This window comes from Meles meles, chromosome 12, assembly GCF_922984935.1.
Source record: "Meles meles chromosome 12, mMelMel3.1 paternal haplotype, whole genome shotgun sequence".
Classification (NCBI taxonomy): Eukaryota; Metazoa; Chordata; class Mammalia; order Carnivora; family Mustelidae; genus Meles; species Meles meles.
In genome coordinates this window covers 36,864,837-36,882,778 of record NC_060077.1, presented here as the reverse complement: position 1 = coordinate 36,882,778, position 17,942 = coordinate 36,864,837, and the positions used below count along the sequence as shown (strand labels likewise).

General features: G+C 38.2%; 1 protein-coding gene across 2 annotated transcripts in view; it reads right to left on the bottom strand.

The window, feature by feature from the left end:
* The window catches only part of PPP4R1 (protein phosphatase 4 regulatory subunit 1), a 60,863-nt gene that overhangs the window by 14,759 nt on the left and 28,162 nt on the right, over positions 1-17,942 (bottom strand). For both annotated transcript variants that reach the window (XM_046024865.1, XM_046024864.1), the window contains exons 7-11: positions 16,565-16,672; positions 16,362-16,427; positions 15,526-15,684; positions 11,114-11,241; positions 3,887-4,410 (exon numbers count right to left, since the gene is read on the bottom strand). In XM_046024865.1, the coding sequence (XP_045880821.1) occupies positions 3,887-4,410; positions 11,114-11,241; positions 15,526-15,684; positions 16,362-16,427; positions 16,565-16,672 (985 nt within the window). The remainder of the gene's footprint in view (positions 1-3,886; positions 4,411-11,113; positions 11,242-15,525; positions 15,685-16,361; positions 16,428-16,564; positions 16,673-17,942) is intronic.

Genomic DNA, 17,942 nt, shown 5'->3' with positions numbered 1-17,942 from the left:
ACAGTTAAGCTAAAACTTTATAACAATCTCTCACTTTTATACAACATACTGGTGGTTGGTCACAAATTCCTAACAATTTATTGATTTCAATCAGGGAATAAGAGGATTTTTCTGACCATGGCTGCCAAAATGGCCCAATTCTTCTACGGGGTCTATACTGGGTAGAAATCTGTATTTGGTGAGCTTGGGCATTTATTCCTTTTGTAGTTTATGAGTCTAGCTAGAGTAAGCCAAGCTGGCATCAGTAATGCTACTCAGAGTTCAACCCTGAATCAGCCTGGTGATCCCAAATGCTAGAGATTTTGAAACTGCCCTAGACAAAGCCAGAAAAACCTCAAATTCCCTAGGTAAGTATTTCAGAAAAGAAGATCACTTACACCTTCTTCGTGTTTTCCTACTTCCCTCTTTGGCCTTCCATACAGGCTATTTCTGTTCTAGGACTGAGAAAGGGCTCTCTTTCTCTGACAAGAGCATCTCTCTAGTTGCTGGAAACACTTAAGTTTTTCTGACCAAAAATCCACCAAGAAAAAAAACCCCATGAATGTTTTGACGAAGGAAAGAGTTAAGTGAGCAAGACTGGGAAGCAAAAGTCACCGTATAAGCAGTGGCCCCAGCCCTGTCACAGCTTCCCAACAATGCCCACTAGCCGCTAGCGACGAGGGGAAGGGGACAAGTGACACAGAGACTTGGGAGCGCCGAAACTCGACTTGAGCATATGCCCTAAAACGCCTTCTCTGGGCAGTGCAGCTTTAGCACTCCACAGGCTAGCGAACAAGAAAAACTTACACATGCAACCGAACTAGTTCAAAAGGTGGACATTTCCTGACAGTTTGTGGTTGCCCATAATGGCAGAATTAGAAATGAGGACACATCCAAAATTAAGGTACAGCCCTTCAAAACACCTTCCGACACTAGGGAAAATTAAGGCATAGTTACTGAAATTTTAACACCAGTTAAACATGCCCTCAGATTGCAATGAAATAAAAAATTCAGAAATTCTGTAGCCCAAGGAGAAAATGCCCAACACTGCCCGTCTACGTTTTACTGCAGCACACAAGATGCACGGCGGCTTATGTGTGAGGGGTCCGCCTCCTGGGCTCCGTGAGGCCGGGATTTTGGTCTCTTTGCTGCTGCTGTGTATTTAGTGCTGAGGAAAGGAGCTCGCACAGCAGTAGGTGCTCAGTAACGCTGAGCACACAAATGAGTCAAGGCTTATGTCCCAAGAGGGTGGTCACTACGCATAGCAAGAACAGGGCAGCAGATGTCGATTACAGCGGGTGTAGGAGCCGAACCAGGAAGACTGGATTAAACCGCCATTCAGTACTTGTACTGAAACCGCTCACCTGAGGCCTACACGTTCACAGTCCCATCTTAAGTGAAACAGGATTAGCTGCCTTCTGAAACACAAAGTCGGGTCCTCTAACTAGCCTGTGTACACAGGTCTTTTCAAAAAGACACGCTCTCACTTTTAGCTTATTTGTTAAAAAAATTTTTAACATAGCTATTTCAAATATTTCAATTACCATCTGTTAAGTGCTCTGATGGGTCAGAGATCTGGCGGGTACTGGAATGCAGTGAGAACTCCCACAGCAGCCCTAAAAAGCCCAGCTCGTGATCTCTTTCTCCTAAAAATGGAGCATAAGATTAATTCAAAGTATGTGTTACTGAAGCCTGACAAACTGAATAAACTGATAAACAGCAGGGCTGTTAAAGCTAAAAGCTTTTTTTAAAACTAAAAGCTGTAAAAACAAATGTTTATCGAGCGTTGAGTACCTCCGCTGTGAACAGTCTGGGTTTCAGGTGTAATTCTCCGGGTCTCCATGCGCCCTTCTGGGGATGGAGGAGGCAAATGACCCGGGTAAGATTCTGATGAAGGTGCTAGGAAACAGAAACCGCAGTACCCTCTACCTCATCAAGCCGTCCTAGAACACAGACTATTGGGTCACGGGGTAAACATCAGTGACAGGAGCCACACTGAAGAATGAGCAAAGAAAGCAAGGCTGTAAGGTTTTCATAAAAAATAATCTACCATGAGAGATTTAAAAAACACAATACTCTTTTTTTTTTAATATTTTATTTGACAGAGAGAAATCACAACTAGGCAGAGAGGCAGACAGAGAGAGAGGAGGAAGCAGGCTCCCTGCAGAGCAGAGAGCCCGACACGGGGCTCGATCCCAGGACCCTGGGATCATGACCTGAGCCGAAGGCAGAGGCTTTAACCCACTGAGCCACCCAGGTGCCCCTAAAAAATACAATATTCTATTGGAAATATTCCATCCTCTGTTTTTGCCCCTGCTGAATATATTAAACAGGAATGATAAAAATAATTAAACGAAAGGGAATGAACTAGTGATACACAGAATGACCAGGATAAACTTCAAATACATGATGCTAAGGGACAGAAATCAGACTCAAAAAAGGCTTTTAATACTTGATTCTATTTATGCTGTGTTCTGGAAGAGGCAAAAATCACAGGGAGAGAAGTCAGGCTGTGGTTGCTAGTGGCTGGGAAGGGAAGGAAGGACTGACTAAAGGCGTGTGAAAGAATGTTCTGGGGCGATGGAATGGTTCTGTATCTTGACAGCGGAGTGGTTACAACTGGTTGTGTGTCTAATCTCACACAAGTGTCCATTCAGAAAGCTGGATTCTACTGATATAAACTATATCCCAAAAAATAAAAGAAAAGGCTAAAAAAATGAAACTGACCATCTGCCAGTTAAATTAAATATGTTCAACAATCAAGGACATGAACTTGCCCTTCACTCAAGTCATTTTTCTCCAAGTTTAAAATTACAACAGGAAATCTTTAAAAATGACAAATTAAAGCCAATAAAGATAATTGAGAATTTAACCACCACAGATGCAATTTTCAAAGTTTAAACACAACAGATTCTGTATGTTTTATAAGAACACTGAAGCTATCTATCATGTCATCTGCTTTAAAAATGGGCATTTCCGCACACTGAGCAAACTGAAAGTTTAGAAATTTTAGCTTCTGAAACTAACAAGGTAAAAAAAAGGAAAAGGGAAAGGAAAGGAAAAGGAGAAGAAAGAGAGAGAAAGTCAGTCAGTCCACAAAGTGATAGACGATCTGAAGGTTTGTAGTTACGGGAGATTTTCCAAAATTGGCTTTGTGAAATTCAGATTTCACTGGATGGTTATAGAGAGTCACAAGCAGGGCTTTACTCTTCAAAGTGAAAGACAACACCTGCATCTGGTCCCGGCCCTACAGACCTTAAACCAGGTACCAAGCCCCAGCAGGCAGAACAATGCCACAGGTTGACTCATTTCCTACTGTCTGACTTAGAACACATTTCCCCTTCGTAAGAGGGCCCTTTTTATTTTAACACAGAACAACCTTTAAGGCCATTGTCCACCATGAAAGAATCTGGGTGACAGATGTGTAACTCCATGGAAAAAAGTCGAAACTGAGAAACCAAAATCCAAAGGACTGTTGTAAATGTTCATAGTTCTTAAAACATATTCCATAAGCAGATAGCTCTGTCTACTGTTAATAGACCACAGTCATTCCTTAAAATACACTGTATCTACTACTTTATAAAAAAGTTAATGAGACCCAGAACGAAATATTTAAGGCAGGGTTCCAGACTAAAACTGGAAAGCACTGTTTGAACAACTGTGACGACGTCAGGGAGAGTGATCTGTAAATCAACAAATCTGTGTGCTCCAGTTAGCAACACAGTGATGAGCTCATCTAAACGAAACTTGCTACGTACCAGATTAATCGTATTTATCAAGATGATGATGATGGCGAAAATAAATTTTTAAAAATAAAATTTTAAAAGGCAATTTTTCTGGGAAAAGAGTTGGAAAATAGTATTTTATATCTGCTTTAGAGTAAAGAACTTGATAGACTCTTCCGTACCTTTAACATCTGGATCATCAATGTGCGGCTCTAGGTTTTCTATCATTTCTTCAAGTTCCTTTCTGGTGGCCATAGTGATATTTGAAGAACCTGGTGCGGTGACTTCAGAGGTTTCTTCTGGTCTCTCTGGGCTGAGAGTATTCCCACAGCCCTGCTCAAGCTCTATGTCTAGATCTATTTCAGGAAGAGGAGTCCTCCAGAAATGGAAGGAGTTGTACAATTCCTGATCTAAGAGAGCTGAATCTGGTGAACTGGCGCCACCCTCTGGCCGTAATGCAGCTTTGTAGTTAGCAGGGTTTTTATCATTCTCATTACTAGCTGCTTCCTGATGAGATTCTGAGGACAAAGTACAAAGTAAAGAGCTGTCCATTGGGACACTTATTTCACCTGGAGATTTCCTAGATGTTTCAGCATGATCTTCCACCATGTTTTCCAGTTTGACACTGGAATTACTAATACTGGGATCTGAAGAAACATCCTCTGGCCTGATCTGTACATCCTCTGGGACTTCTTGATCTCTGATCCTTTTATTGTTTCATTTGGGGGAAAAAAAAATGAAAGTGTAAAAATAATTACTGAAAAAAACTCAATGAGAGACACTACATAAAGTATTTAGACAAGTTCAATATTAAATTTACAGATGATCCATACAAATCGAGTAGTGTATATACTGGTAATGCTTCTTTTTCCATCAGCTGTTCTGCACTCAGAGATGTGAACATCTGTTAAGCGTTAAGCCTAGATATTAAAGCATTACACGAGTTGGAAAAAATAACATTGTAGAATCCCAGGATTCTTAAATACCAGGCTAATTTCAATAATAAACTAAAGAAAAATTGTAGGAAGATAAATTCCTACAACACACTTAAAAAATGATCTGATTCTTAGGATCATGGTATTGCCACTGCTCCAATGATGTACTAAAAAGCTGAGAATTAAAACCTATTTGTTTTTATAAAAAAGAAAAGGGAAAAAACCTCTGCAGTATTAGAAAAGATCCTTATTTGCTATCTCACAAAGTATTAAAATCCATTTTAGTATAAATGAAGTTTTAAAAAAAATTTCTTCTACACTTTCCAGCTCTACTCCCAAAGGTTTTCCCAAAGTAGTCATGACTTAGTTGATAAGGGCAGATGGTTAAAATTAAAGTCCACTCAATTAAAGTCCACTGTTTACCACCATCCGTTATCTAAACTAAAGCACTACGTAAGTTTTAATGTTTATCTCCTATCTTTTATTTGACTCCGTTAAATTTAACAAACATGTATTGAGCACCTACTAAGAGCCACAGAACGAAGCCAGTATTGAGGATTCACATGTGAAAAAGATGCAGGTCTGGTCAGCGAGATTAAATTAGAGGCAAACAAGAGAACCGAACACGTAAGCAAGCCACCAGACAGAGTGGAAAATACAGAAGGCACACTAAGCACAGGAAGCAGGATGCAGGTGAGATGAAAAGGCCTAGAAGAAATGACAGGAGCAGTGCTTAGAAGAACCAGTAAACATTTACCAGGCTAAGGGGAAGAGCATGTATTCAAGGGAGGAAAAGCATATGCAAAGGCAAGCATGACCTAAAATATGTAACACACTCTGAAAACAGCTGTGTTTCTTATGGCTCCGAGAAGGAAACAGCGGTGACCAGGGTGAAGAACCTTGCCAGAGCCACCGTACTGCATACCCAACACCTCTGGAATGGATCCTATGGGCTACATGGAATAAGGCAGGAATTAGGAGAATTGCATTTTTAGATGCGTTATTTTTGAGAAAGCATCCTGGAAGCAGGGTGGAAAATGGGGCAGAGGTGAGAAGAAGGTGGGAACTCCAGAAGGGCAGTGAGAGCCAGCGAGGACTTGATGAATGAAGGCAGTACATCTGGGGCTATGAAGAAGTAAATGCATTCAAATGATGACCCGACCAACAGGATCTGTTTACTGATTTATCGCAGGCTGGAGATGGGAAACAACAGGAGGAATCTGGAAAGACTGGCAAATTTCTGGCTAGTGCAACAGAACAGATCGGGGTAGCACCAACTGAAAGTAGAAAACACAAGAACAGTGTAACGAGAAGGCTAATGGGTTCTGGTTTGGACAGGCTGAGTGAGGAACCTGGGTTGGGGGAGGGGGACATCCATGGGAAACCGGTCAGACACCAGGGACTGAGCTGGAGGTCATCAGTTCAGAAGGCCGTGTGCAGGGCTTAGATGGGCGTGAGGCAAGAAAGAGGAATGGAAACATGAAAGACACAATGAGTATCAGTGAAGGCATTCTTCTGGGGATGCCATAGAGAAAGAGGCCAGAAGAGCTGTAGGAACTGCAGGCACAGGAGACGCTATCCCTCGTAAGAGCACTGTCCTTCTAAGAAGAAAGAAGAACGTGAGCTCAAGAACAGAGGTGCACAGATTCAAGGGGCCAAGACACACCTCTTTGATAAGAAACGTGAGAGGGAAGTAAGGATGGATGTGTAGGTAAATTTGAGAGTGAGTGTGGGGAAAAAAAATGAAAGGTGCTCCTGGAAACAGTGTGTGCCTTTACGTACACACAGCGAAAGGTACTAAAGAGGAGGCTCACCAGGACCGAGCAAACGGAAGGCGACATGAACACCCGTGTCCTCTCCTAGTCAGTAGCCACCGTACACATTCCCATGAAATTATCAACTGCCCTCTGATAGCACTTTATTTCAGGGTAATGTTCACATTATTTTCAAAAATATGTTTTTAAAAAAACACATGATTATTTTAATGAAACTTGAAAAAATTTTAGAAAAATATGTAAGAAGTCATCTGAAAATGTACCGCACAATGACAGCATTTTACTTCTGGTGTTTCCCTTCTATTCTTAGGACTACAAAATAGACAGTGTGCGTGTACAACAGAGTCGTTACACCTGCGTGCGAGCTGGGCCCGAGTTCCTAGGTCCTTGTCCCAGCGCCAGCACTGCATTGCCCTAAACCTGTGAGCCTTTTAAGGCCCCCATGATTCCACATTTACTCCTTAGTCATAAGGATGAGACACAGGCTTAGGCAATCTTTAATATTCCTTCCCTCTCCAGAACAGTTCTTGAAGCTAATGCTGTTATGCCAAATAAATGTCTCTACATGAATTACATATTTGTCAATCACATGGTCCTTATTAAAAGACATCTTGTTTTAAAAAATTTAGTGGGATAATTGCTGAAATTTGAATAAAGTCTCCAGATTAGATGACATATTATACCTATGTTAATTTCTTAATTTTGGTAATCGAACCATGGTTAGGTATAAATGCCTGCATTTTGAGGAAATACACAGTGAAATACTGAAGAAAGGCACAAAAGAATATCATGTCTAAAACCTCAAAGTATTCAGAAAAAAGATCAATAAAGCAAATATGGTAGAAGACATTTCGAGAATCTAAAGGGCATATGGATTCTTTGTGCTATTTTTGCAGTTTTTCTGATATGAAAACTAAATGTAAAAAATTAGAGTAACAAGATATTGTTTGGTGGGAGTGGAGACCAAATGGGTTAAAACTTGTAAGTCTTCATCTATTATCCGATAAAATTTTTTTAAAACCCTGCATTTAAAATACACAAAAGAACCTAATTAAAAAGGCCATTCAGAAGGTACTGGGTGGCTCAGTGGGTTAAGCACTTGACTCTTGAGTTCAGCTCAGGTCATGATCTCAAGGTTGTGAGATGGAGCTCCATCTTGGGCTCTGCACTGGGAGTGGAGCCTGCTCAAGGTTCTCTCTCTCCCTTTGTCCCTCTCCCTCCCTCTCTCAAACAACAACAACAAAGGCCATTCAGTATGCAAAACTGTTCCTTGGGCCTAAAATTTCTTGATTACTATTCTCACCATGCCATTACGATTAAACTTTAATATTCTTAGGGGGGAAAAAAAAGAAAGGCGAAGTCATTCTATTTGTCTAATGTTACAATTACTGGTCTGTCCAAACTTAAAACTCCTAGCATGGTTTTAAGGAGACCAAAAAAAAAAAAAAAAAAAAAAAAAAAAATTCCCTACTGTTAAATTCTGGGAAGTACTACTACATGTATGAATTGGCAAAAATATAAGTTATCTGAATACTAATTTTTCCCAGAGCTGGGAGTTAGTCAATGCAAGATCCAGCTGCTAAATACTAAAATTCTGATATTCTTGGTTGTCAGATTTGCAAATGCTATTATACAAGTAAAAATCATTTCGAAAACTGAGAAGAAGTCTGATTCTGCCAAATGAGAGAATTACCCCATCTCCTAAGAGATATAGGTAATGAGAGTATCAGGGTAAGCCAGAAATTTCTCTACCAGAACCTTAATTTTCCTGTAGTGTCTACATAAGTTTTCTGTTAATACCCTCCGAATTCTGGACTAGATACTGTGGGCCTCGAAAAATCAGTGCACGTATTTCCAGGAGAAAATGACCAGTGGCACAGCTGGTCAAGCAGCAGTGTGTCCTGACACAAAAGCAAAGAACGTACATCTTTCCTGTACCATGGATTAGCCGAATGAAGTTTTCACATCACTGAAATACTTCCAAATTTGTACCAGCAACCGTTAATTTTACTGTGTCACAGCGGGCATTATGCTAGACTGATAAAAAGTGACAGAAGTAGTATACCTACTTAAGGCTTCTGAGTTTAAATTAAAGATTCCCTTAGGTTTCATTCAAGGTTTATCATATGCCAACTCTGTGCCAGGCCCAGTGAAGGTGCTCTACACGCAAAAACTCAGAACTCGACTGCCACAGCAGACGGACCTGCAGTCTGCTGGAGGATACATGCGAATACACAATTGAAAAGATACGGATCAGAAATCAGTGCTCTCACTCCAGTGCTGACAGCCAAGATGCAAAAGCTCTGAATTTCCAAAAAACCTCAGGAGAAGATTCGTGGAAGTAGTGAGTCTACAGACAGCAAACACGCAACAGTTCACTTTGTTAAATGGGTACGGATGGTACAGAACGGCTTCTCAAACAGAAAGCAAAGAGAACCAAAAGAATATAAGTGTATTCAGAGAACAATATAACAGTTGCTCAACTAAGAAAACAAGGGAATGCTTATTTTACATAATTAAAAAATGCAAATACAAATTTTTAACTCTGCTTCTGGAAGTGGCCTTTATGAACACCTTCCAAGAAGCACTAGTAGCCTGATCTAGGGTGAAAGATAAATCTGGTATACGAAGTCAGAGATCTAAAATCAATAAAGGCTTCAGAGAGTATTAAGTGATATTAAATGTTTCTAGGATCAGATGAAAACTATATAATAAATAGTAGTGGAAACAGACTGTCAAAAACTTGCTTACTTTGTAAGATATTGAGAGATCTGAATTTTAGGAAAACGGAGAGGACCTTGAGAACAGGAACCGAGTTCTTGATTTCTATCTATAGGAGCTGGGTCATAGTAGGTGCTCAATTTCCGTATAATCAACCAACCAATCAATCTTAAATAACAAGTTTTAAGAAAGCTTAGAACAAAAGCCAGTGCAGTATTTAAGAGGGTAAACAAACTAATGGTTTTGAGACTAATAATACATAGGACTGTTTTTTTTTTTTTTTTTTGAAGTTAGAAGTAAAACAACACAAAAGCTTTTACGGTATTTAATACAACTCCTTCCTTAGCCAGAAATTCTCTCTTCCCTCCCTTCTACTATTAACACGATTCAATAAAGTCTAACAATATAGTGAAAATACAATTCTACAAAAAGTACTGACTTGACATTAAGACATACTTCATTATAATGGAAGAGGAATTAAGGTTTGCAGGTAAAAGACAACTACCTTTAAATATCTCTTCCAGTAATGTCCTACACAGGCAGTCAGTACAACCACTGGCCATGGTAGCCACTCCAACTATTTTTGTCAATAAAGTTTTACTGGAATACAGCCAAGCCCATCCATTTACATGCGGTCTATGGCTGCTTTCATCCTACAAAGGCAGAGGTTAGCAGTCGTGCAGAGACTGAAAATATTTATTATTCGGCCTTTTACAGAAAGTTTGCTGACCCCTAACCTATAAAATTCTCTGTAAATTTATATTTTCACTTACTAGACTCTCTCCAGATTTAAAAATAAATAAAATAGTCTTTGCACAATTAGGTAGTGAACAAGGTACACTGACTTTAAAAATGAAAAACATAACATTTCCCCCCATCATCATTTCTGTCAAACTCCTTGCAGCAGCTGTTTTTCAAAAGAACTGACAGAATTTGCTTGCTAGGAAGACAGGTTTAGAGTGATTTTCTTCCTTTACAAAAAACAGTACCTCAGGTTTGTTTGGCTATTCAGCAGGACAGTAGGAGAACGGGCAAAAAGGTAAAACAAGGCAGCAGAGAAGAAAGGAAGAACTGCCAAATCAAAACACCAAGAAAGCAAATATCACAGTATCAAGACCTACAGAAGAAAATGTCCATTAGCATCATGACAAGGGAGGGACAAGACACTACGGTAACTCAAGCATTATAGTAGGGACTGTTTCAAAAACAGGTTCTAAATTATTTCAAGTGCACACCTGTAAAAGTGCGTATTTCCCATGCGCTAAGTAAGCTAGGCTTGATTTCTTTTGTCCCCTGAGTACATAGTATAATAAATTTTAAAAACTGAAACTCAAAATTTTTTAATGTAAAAAAATTTAAAAATAAAAATCAGAGTTGTCCTTTTTATTTTAAAATTAGTTGCCCTATTACACTTAAAGTTGATATTCTAGTTAATCAGTACATTAATTTGGTGCTGATCATTGTAATACTTTCCCCTCGATTGAGAAATTATAATCCTCATTTTGCAGACAGAGTTCAAGATCCATAATTAAATTAATTGACTGAAAGGAAAAATAGTAAGAAATGGACTACATACTAAAACATATTCCTAAATTAGGTTTTAACCCTTAAAAAACTAAACACTTTAAACTGTAGAACAATTACTTCATCTCTTCCAAATGTTAATAAATGGTTTACTAGGTAACTAATTTATTAAATAAACATTCAAAAATTATCATCACACCTGTCGTTTATACTTTTCTCTATGGCCAGGACCAAGCTCAGTGTGCTATACGTGTCTTCACCTTCTCACTTAAGATGTAATTAACCAAAGAGACATTTAATAAATGTATTTAAAATATAGCTCTATAAAAGTATCTACCCATTTTTACAATCAAGAGAAATAGCAAAGTCTCCAAAAAGAACATTTATTATAGAAGAAACAAAAAATATGTTCACAAGCAATAAAGCTGGAAAGTGAAGTTTAAAGAAATCATACCTATTTTTGTCTTCTACTGATGTATCTTCTGAGCTTTTGCTTTCTTCCTTAAAATATTGGCCTGAGCTAGATGGATTAGCAAAAGTAGATATGAAAGGTCCCAGAGACTGAAAAGCCGCTTGGCGAACCTACAAAGAAAAAGAGGACAGTAATAAAACTTAAAATTAAGGGATTATTAACAGTCTACTTTCCATATACTAAAGTATGGTTAAAATAGTAATAAGGTGTTTTCTACAAAGCCTTCCCACATTCAGAACTATATATCATTCTTCTGCTAGGATTTAGAATTCTTCATAAACTATTTTTTTACTTTCAATTTTTAAAAATCTGGCTTGAATATTTATACCATGAGAATGTAAATGAGATCCCACAGAGCATCTGCATGGAACTATAAGGACATCCTGCAGGATTTTCCAGGAAAACACAATGAAGAAAATGAAGACTGCCAAACAGAAAATATAGAGCAATAAAGTTGACAAAATATGATAAATCCATTTCATGTTTTCTGCTAGGCAAGACTATAATCTGCTTTCTGCAAGGAAACAAGACAGATGTGTCAGAACTACGGACACACTTATCAGAAACAGAATACTGACTTAAAATATATTTCACAAAAATCTGGATGCACATACTACTGTTATCCATGAATGTCTCAAGTAGGAGAGCAGAAAAAAGAGTTAGAGAATTTTATTTTGTATTATATTCCCGTATTATTTTTGTAATCTTGATTTAAAAAAAAAAACTGGGGGAGAGAGGTTTTATGAAAGGAAGCAGGAGGAGGACACAATCTCAAAGAGGCAACTATGATGGGAAACCAATTTCTCTAAGACCTTGCCCTAGAGGCGTAACAATAGCTTTTCCATGGTTAAAAATGAGGATTACAGGGGTGCCTGGGTGGCTCAGTGGGTTAAGACTCTGCCTTTGGCTCCAATCATGATCCCAGGGTCCTGGGATCGAGCCCCACATCGGGCTCTCTGCTCAGCGGGGAGCCTGCATCTCCCTCTCTCTGCCTGCCTTCTCTGCCTACTTGTGATCTCTCTGTCAAATAAATAAATAAAATCTTTTAAAAAAATGAGGATTACATGACATGTGTAAATTCTGCAAAGGCAAATACATGTGAAGTTTGCCTATTATTAGTATTTACATTCTGGGGGAAGCAGATAAAAAAATGATTCAATTGATTAAAAAAAAAAGGCTAAAATTATATACAAGACAGCAAAGAGAAGCTTATGTGTGAACTTACAGGTCCTTTTCTCCTTTACAGTCAATAAAATGTTACTTCTATAAAAACAAAAGAAGGTAACTTTCAAAATTATATGCAAGAGTTTAGTCTACTCTGGATACTGTTAAAACTCTGAATATGTCTCAAACCCTTACTGGATTTATATACACTTCAAATGACAGATTTCAGGAGTCCAATTTTTTTTAAAGTTTTATTTATTTATTTGACAGAGAGAGAGAGAGATCACAAGTAGGCAGAGAAGCAGGCAGAGGGGGAAGAGGGAGCAGGCCCCCTACTAAGCAGAGAGCTTGATGTGGGGCTCGATCCTAGGACCCCGGGATCATGACCTGAGCCAAAGGCAGAGGCTTAACCAACTGAGCCACCCAGGCGCCCCCTAGGAGTCCTTCATTTTAATATAAACATATTCCCAGACTAGCAGGAAATACTGTATATCACTAAGCCAAGACAATGATAAAGTCAAAATGAAAATTTCAAATAAGCCACATAATTTTTTCTAACAATCTTATACATTTTAAAGTCGTGCTAAGGCTTAACAGTCTTTCCTCTTTGTGGAGTCTGTCTGGAAAATGAATAAGGTAAGGTCCTGAGAACTATTTCAGGCACGACAGCATAAGGAGAGCCACTCACCCACTCTCCAGTAAAATCATTGAAAATGAGGGGGAAAAAAACCCCAAAACAACCCACCCAAAACCCCACCAAGTAAAACCTCTGGAAATAGCCCTAAGGGCAGACAACAAAAGAGGGAATATCCATAAATATTCAGTAAAGCGAGTCAGTGGTATTTGAATCAGGGAGGCGGAACCTCTACTGCAGACTGCTGCAGACAGCAGCAATGGCCTCCCCCTCTTCTAGCCTCCAGTCAGAGGGCTTTCGAGGTTTATCATCTTATCCCGCTCCCCGCCCCCACTACCTGTTGGGCATACCTTCTTCTGCACAATGCCCATTGGTAGAATGGAAGCTCTACCTTGGACGTGGCTAGAACCCTGGGCTCTGAGAATACTCAGAATATAGTCCCTGCCCCAGCTTGTATGGCCAGGATAGATGAGCCAAGAGAACCTGGGGCTGCTGTCCCTCCCACTCTCATCAAAATGAGGTCATCCAGGATGGGAAGTAGGCATGTAGACATGACCAAAGCTGTGCCTCCTGGAGGGGGGAATAAGAATCCACTAACACATTCCAGCCAGTTACTAAACAAACAAGTAACAGTAACCAGCCCCAGAGAGGGATAGAAGTACCCAAATTTGCTGTATTATCTAAAATGACCAGTTTAAAAGAAATTATAAAGCATGCAAAGGAACAAAGAAGTATAATCCATAGACTGGGGGAAAAATTAAGGAAAAGAAACTGTGTGTGAGAACACTAAGATGTTGGACTTAGAAAAAAAACTTCGAAGTGACCATTATAAATTGCTCACAGAATGAAAGGAAAGCATGAATAAAGAAGTAAAGGAAGGTATGAGGACATGAAGAGAACCAGATGGAAATTTTGGAGTTGAAAGGTATAATAATTGAAATAAAAACTCACCACATAAACTTAAATAGTTCTGAATGGTAGAAAAAAAAAAAGAATGAGGGAACTCAAGGTATATTAATAAAGTTTAGTCAAAGAACAGAGAGAAAAAAGAAAATGAGGAAAAATGAACAGAATCTCAGAAAACGTGGGACTCCATTAAGTACACCATTATATGTGTAATGGGAATACCAGGAGAGAAAAGACACAATATTTGAAGAAATGATGGCTCAAAATGTTCCCAAATTTATTAAAAATCAATAATTTACACATGAAAGCAGCTCAACACGTAGGATAAATTAAAAGAGATCTACAAACACATCATAGTGAAAATGCCAAAAGTCAAAAGCAAGAAGATACTGAAAGTGGCAAAAGGAAAGTGACATACCACTTACAAGAGAATCCCAATAAAATAAACCGAACTTCCTACAAAAGCAAGAGAGATCAGAGGGCAGGGGGGGAGACACAGTCAAAGTGTTTGAAGAAACTGAAAACAAAACAAAACAAAAACACCCTGTTAACCAAGAGCCCTATACCCAACAAAGCTATCTTTCAAAAATGAAAGCAAAATACAGACATACCCAGATAAGCAGAAACGAATTTGTTGCTACCACATTTACAGGACAATAAACACAAAAAGAAGCTCTTCAGGTTAAAAGTCAGTTACCCTGGATGGTAACTCAAACAAGGAAGGATGATCTCAAACTACTAACTTAATCTTCCGCCTCAAGACACTGGAAAAATAAAGAGCAGCAGAAGAGAGGGTATAATATAGATTAGAGTGGAAACTAATGAAATAAAGAACAGAAATAAAGAGAACACTGATGAAACTAAAGCTTTAAAAACATGAACAGAACAGACAAACCTTCAGCAGTCTGGCCAAGAGACAAAGACACTAGAACCAGAAAGAAGGGACATTACTACTGACGTTACAGAAATACCAAGATTATGAAGAAAATGCTACAGATCATATACCAGCAAATTAGATAATTTACATAAAACAGACAAATTCCTAGACAAACTACTAAAACTGACTACTAAAACAAGAAAAAATAATCTGAATAACTCTCTAACAAGTGAAGATTATCTGAATAACCCTATAACAAGTAAATATATTAGGAAACACAAAACAAACAAAACTACATACAAAGGAAAAATCCAAACTGAGCTGGTGTCATGGCTGAATTCTACTCAACATTTAAATGAGAACACTGATTCTTCACAAATTCTCCCAAAACAAAGAGGAGGGAGCCCTTCCCAACTTGTTTTACAAGGCCATTATTACCTTGTTAACAAAACAAAGCCACCACAAGAAACTATAGACCATTATCTCTTATAATATGGATATTAAAAACCCCTAACAAAATAGTAGCAAACAGTCCAGCAAGATATCAAAAATTATTACACTATGGCCAGGTGAGACTTATCAAAGGTTTAATGCCTGAAAATCAATACACATCATATCCTTAGAATGAATGTGATTTCTATTTGTACAGAAGTTTTGTCCAGTTAAAAAAAAAAGTTAATATAGTAGTTTGCCTGCTACTCCTAAAATGATTACCAATAACATCCTTTAATTATTTCTTAAATCATGAAATCAAAATCATGTTTTGTGTAAAATGTATTATTCTACAAAAATGAGAATTAGACAAAACCCTACCCAACGTGAAGGATCACTGATCAAATTAATAAACAGTGCTGACAGTTTAGTCCGTCGGATTTCTTGACATGTCGCACAGGAAACGGCCATGAAGCATTCGGCACAAGCCTTCCGGACTCCCCACACGTTGTCAGAACAAAGCTGGAAAAACCTGGGCAGCTACGCAAGGACAGTGGTGTGTTAGGCAGACAACGCGGGTTTCAGTGATTCATTTTATTTCATTTTCTGCTTTCACAGTGCTTCAAAATACTAGATTTTCCTGTAACAATTTAGAAGATCTGCTTCGTATTAAAACTCAGCAATTTGAAATAAATCACACCTCCTTCATAGCCCTGCTAACTGGAAAAGCAGAAACAACAAACATAGCTTCAATTTCATGCAAAAGCTTGTACCTAAACTGTTTTGCCTAATGGATGGTTTCAGAAACTCTTAAGTAGGTTAACTGGTACACAAAGCATGTATATCCCAGGCACTAACCATTTAAAAATAACAAGCTGTAGATCTGTCACTAGAATACTTGAGAGTTGCAATAAAATTACAGATTTCTTCAAGTACGATTGATTTGTTTAGTAGAAATGGGAGAGGTAAAAATAAATTAATGGTCCTTACATATCACATATCTGCATTTTTAACAAACTATAATCAAAACACAATTCAAGTGCCTAGATTATAGAAATGTAAACTCTCAAACTCAAAGTCATATTATCTTTCTGGTTCACATTCATGAGGCTGTGTTAATAAAATGTGGGGGTAAATGTATGCATTTTAAACTTTATGTATTACTCTGTAATGGGCTGCTTACCCCTCTGTTACCCCTTTATCTCTGCACTACTCACCAACATCTCCTCAGTAGCTTGCTGGCCAACTACACTGCAGATATCTCCAAAATTGGCAGCACAGACCTGACAACAGAAGCATAACTGACATTTCAAAATCATCCAAACACAGGGCTTTTAAAATAATCTTTAAAGTTTCACGTATCAATACAGTAACCACTATAACCATGTGTTCTTAAACAAACAAAATGCCTAAAAAATACCTTTCGAACATGAAACATTCTGCAATCACAGCACATCTCACAAAACCTAGGGAGGATAAGACGCTCTGTAATGTCCTTCCCAACCATGGGAGCCATTTTGCACATTATCTAAAATGGATAAGAACAAAAGCACACTGAAAACATCTTCAAACTAGGACTTTTCCAGTTAAGTCTGCTAACTTATCAAAAGTATATACTTTAGAAATTATAAAATAGGTTGTGGCATCATTTTCCCACACACATCACAAACAACATTCATCTTATCTATCCAGTTTCAAGGGAGAAAAATAGATATTTACTACTATCAATAATTACCAAATGCACAGTAAACCCAGAGATAATCTGAAAAATTTCATTTCTGAGTATAGTTTCAATCATATTATTTTACCTGATAACTTTAACAGTAAGAAAATAAATGGTCACTGTTCAAAGGAAAGATGATCCACAAGAAGAATTTGGGCTCAGTATACTTGTACTGCTAAGAGAAGACTCTCTAGAGGCAGTCCTTACCTTGCAAAGTACCGCGTTAACAGAAACTCGTGCAAAAGAGAACTGTGTGCCTCGGTTCTAATGAAGACAAGGACCCAGTTCCAACACGCAGTTTCAGGTCAGTCCCAGGCAAACGAGGACGAACTATGTTTGAAAATTGGCCCAGTGTTATTTAAATAAATACCCCACTCCACCCTCCAGTTAGAACAGAAAGAAATCTGATGGTCTGTTATTACTACACCTACTCCTAGCCCATACAAACATGATCAGAAGTAAGAGAGAGAGAGACTGCAAAGAAAGAAAACACTATTCATACAGGACATGATTCTCTACATAGAAAACTCCCAAGGACTCTACAGAAAAGCCACTAGAACAAATAAGTGGGCTGAGGAAGTTTGCAGGACATATACCACAACCAAAAATAAAATGTATTTCTATAAATTAGCAAGGAAATGAAAACATTTAAAAACAGTATCATTCACAGCAATGTCAAGAAACATGGTTCAACAAAATACAGATGTGCTGTCTACTGAAAACTACAAAACATTGAGGAGAAACATAAAACACCTAAATAAATGGGGAAATCGACCATACTCATGGATTGTTAGGTGGGTGATTATCTCCAAACTGATTTATAGATTCAACACAATCCCTATCAAAATCCCAGCATCCTCACAACTGGTGGTAACATCTGTATTTCCCAAATTCCAAAGCCAGTTTTGTTCTTTGACTCTATACTGTTTCTAAGCATTTTCAAGCCCTAAAGATCTGAAGTCACATCCTGTATCACTGATCTAACGTAATTAAATTCATCAGAATGAATTATCTCCAAGATAGAAACAACTAGAAAGCTAGGATGCGCAGAACATGATAAAATAAATAAACTGAC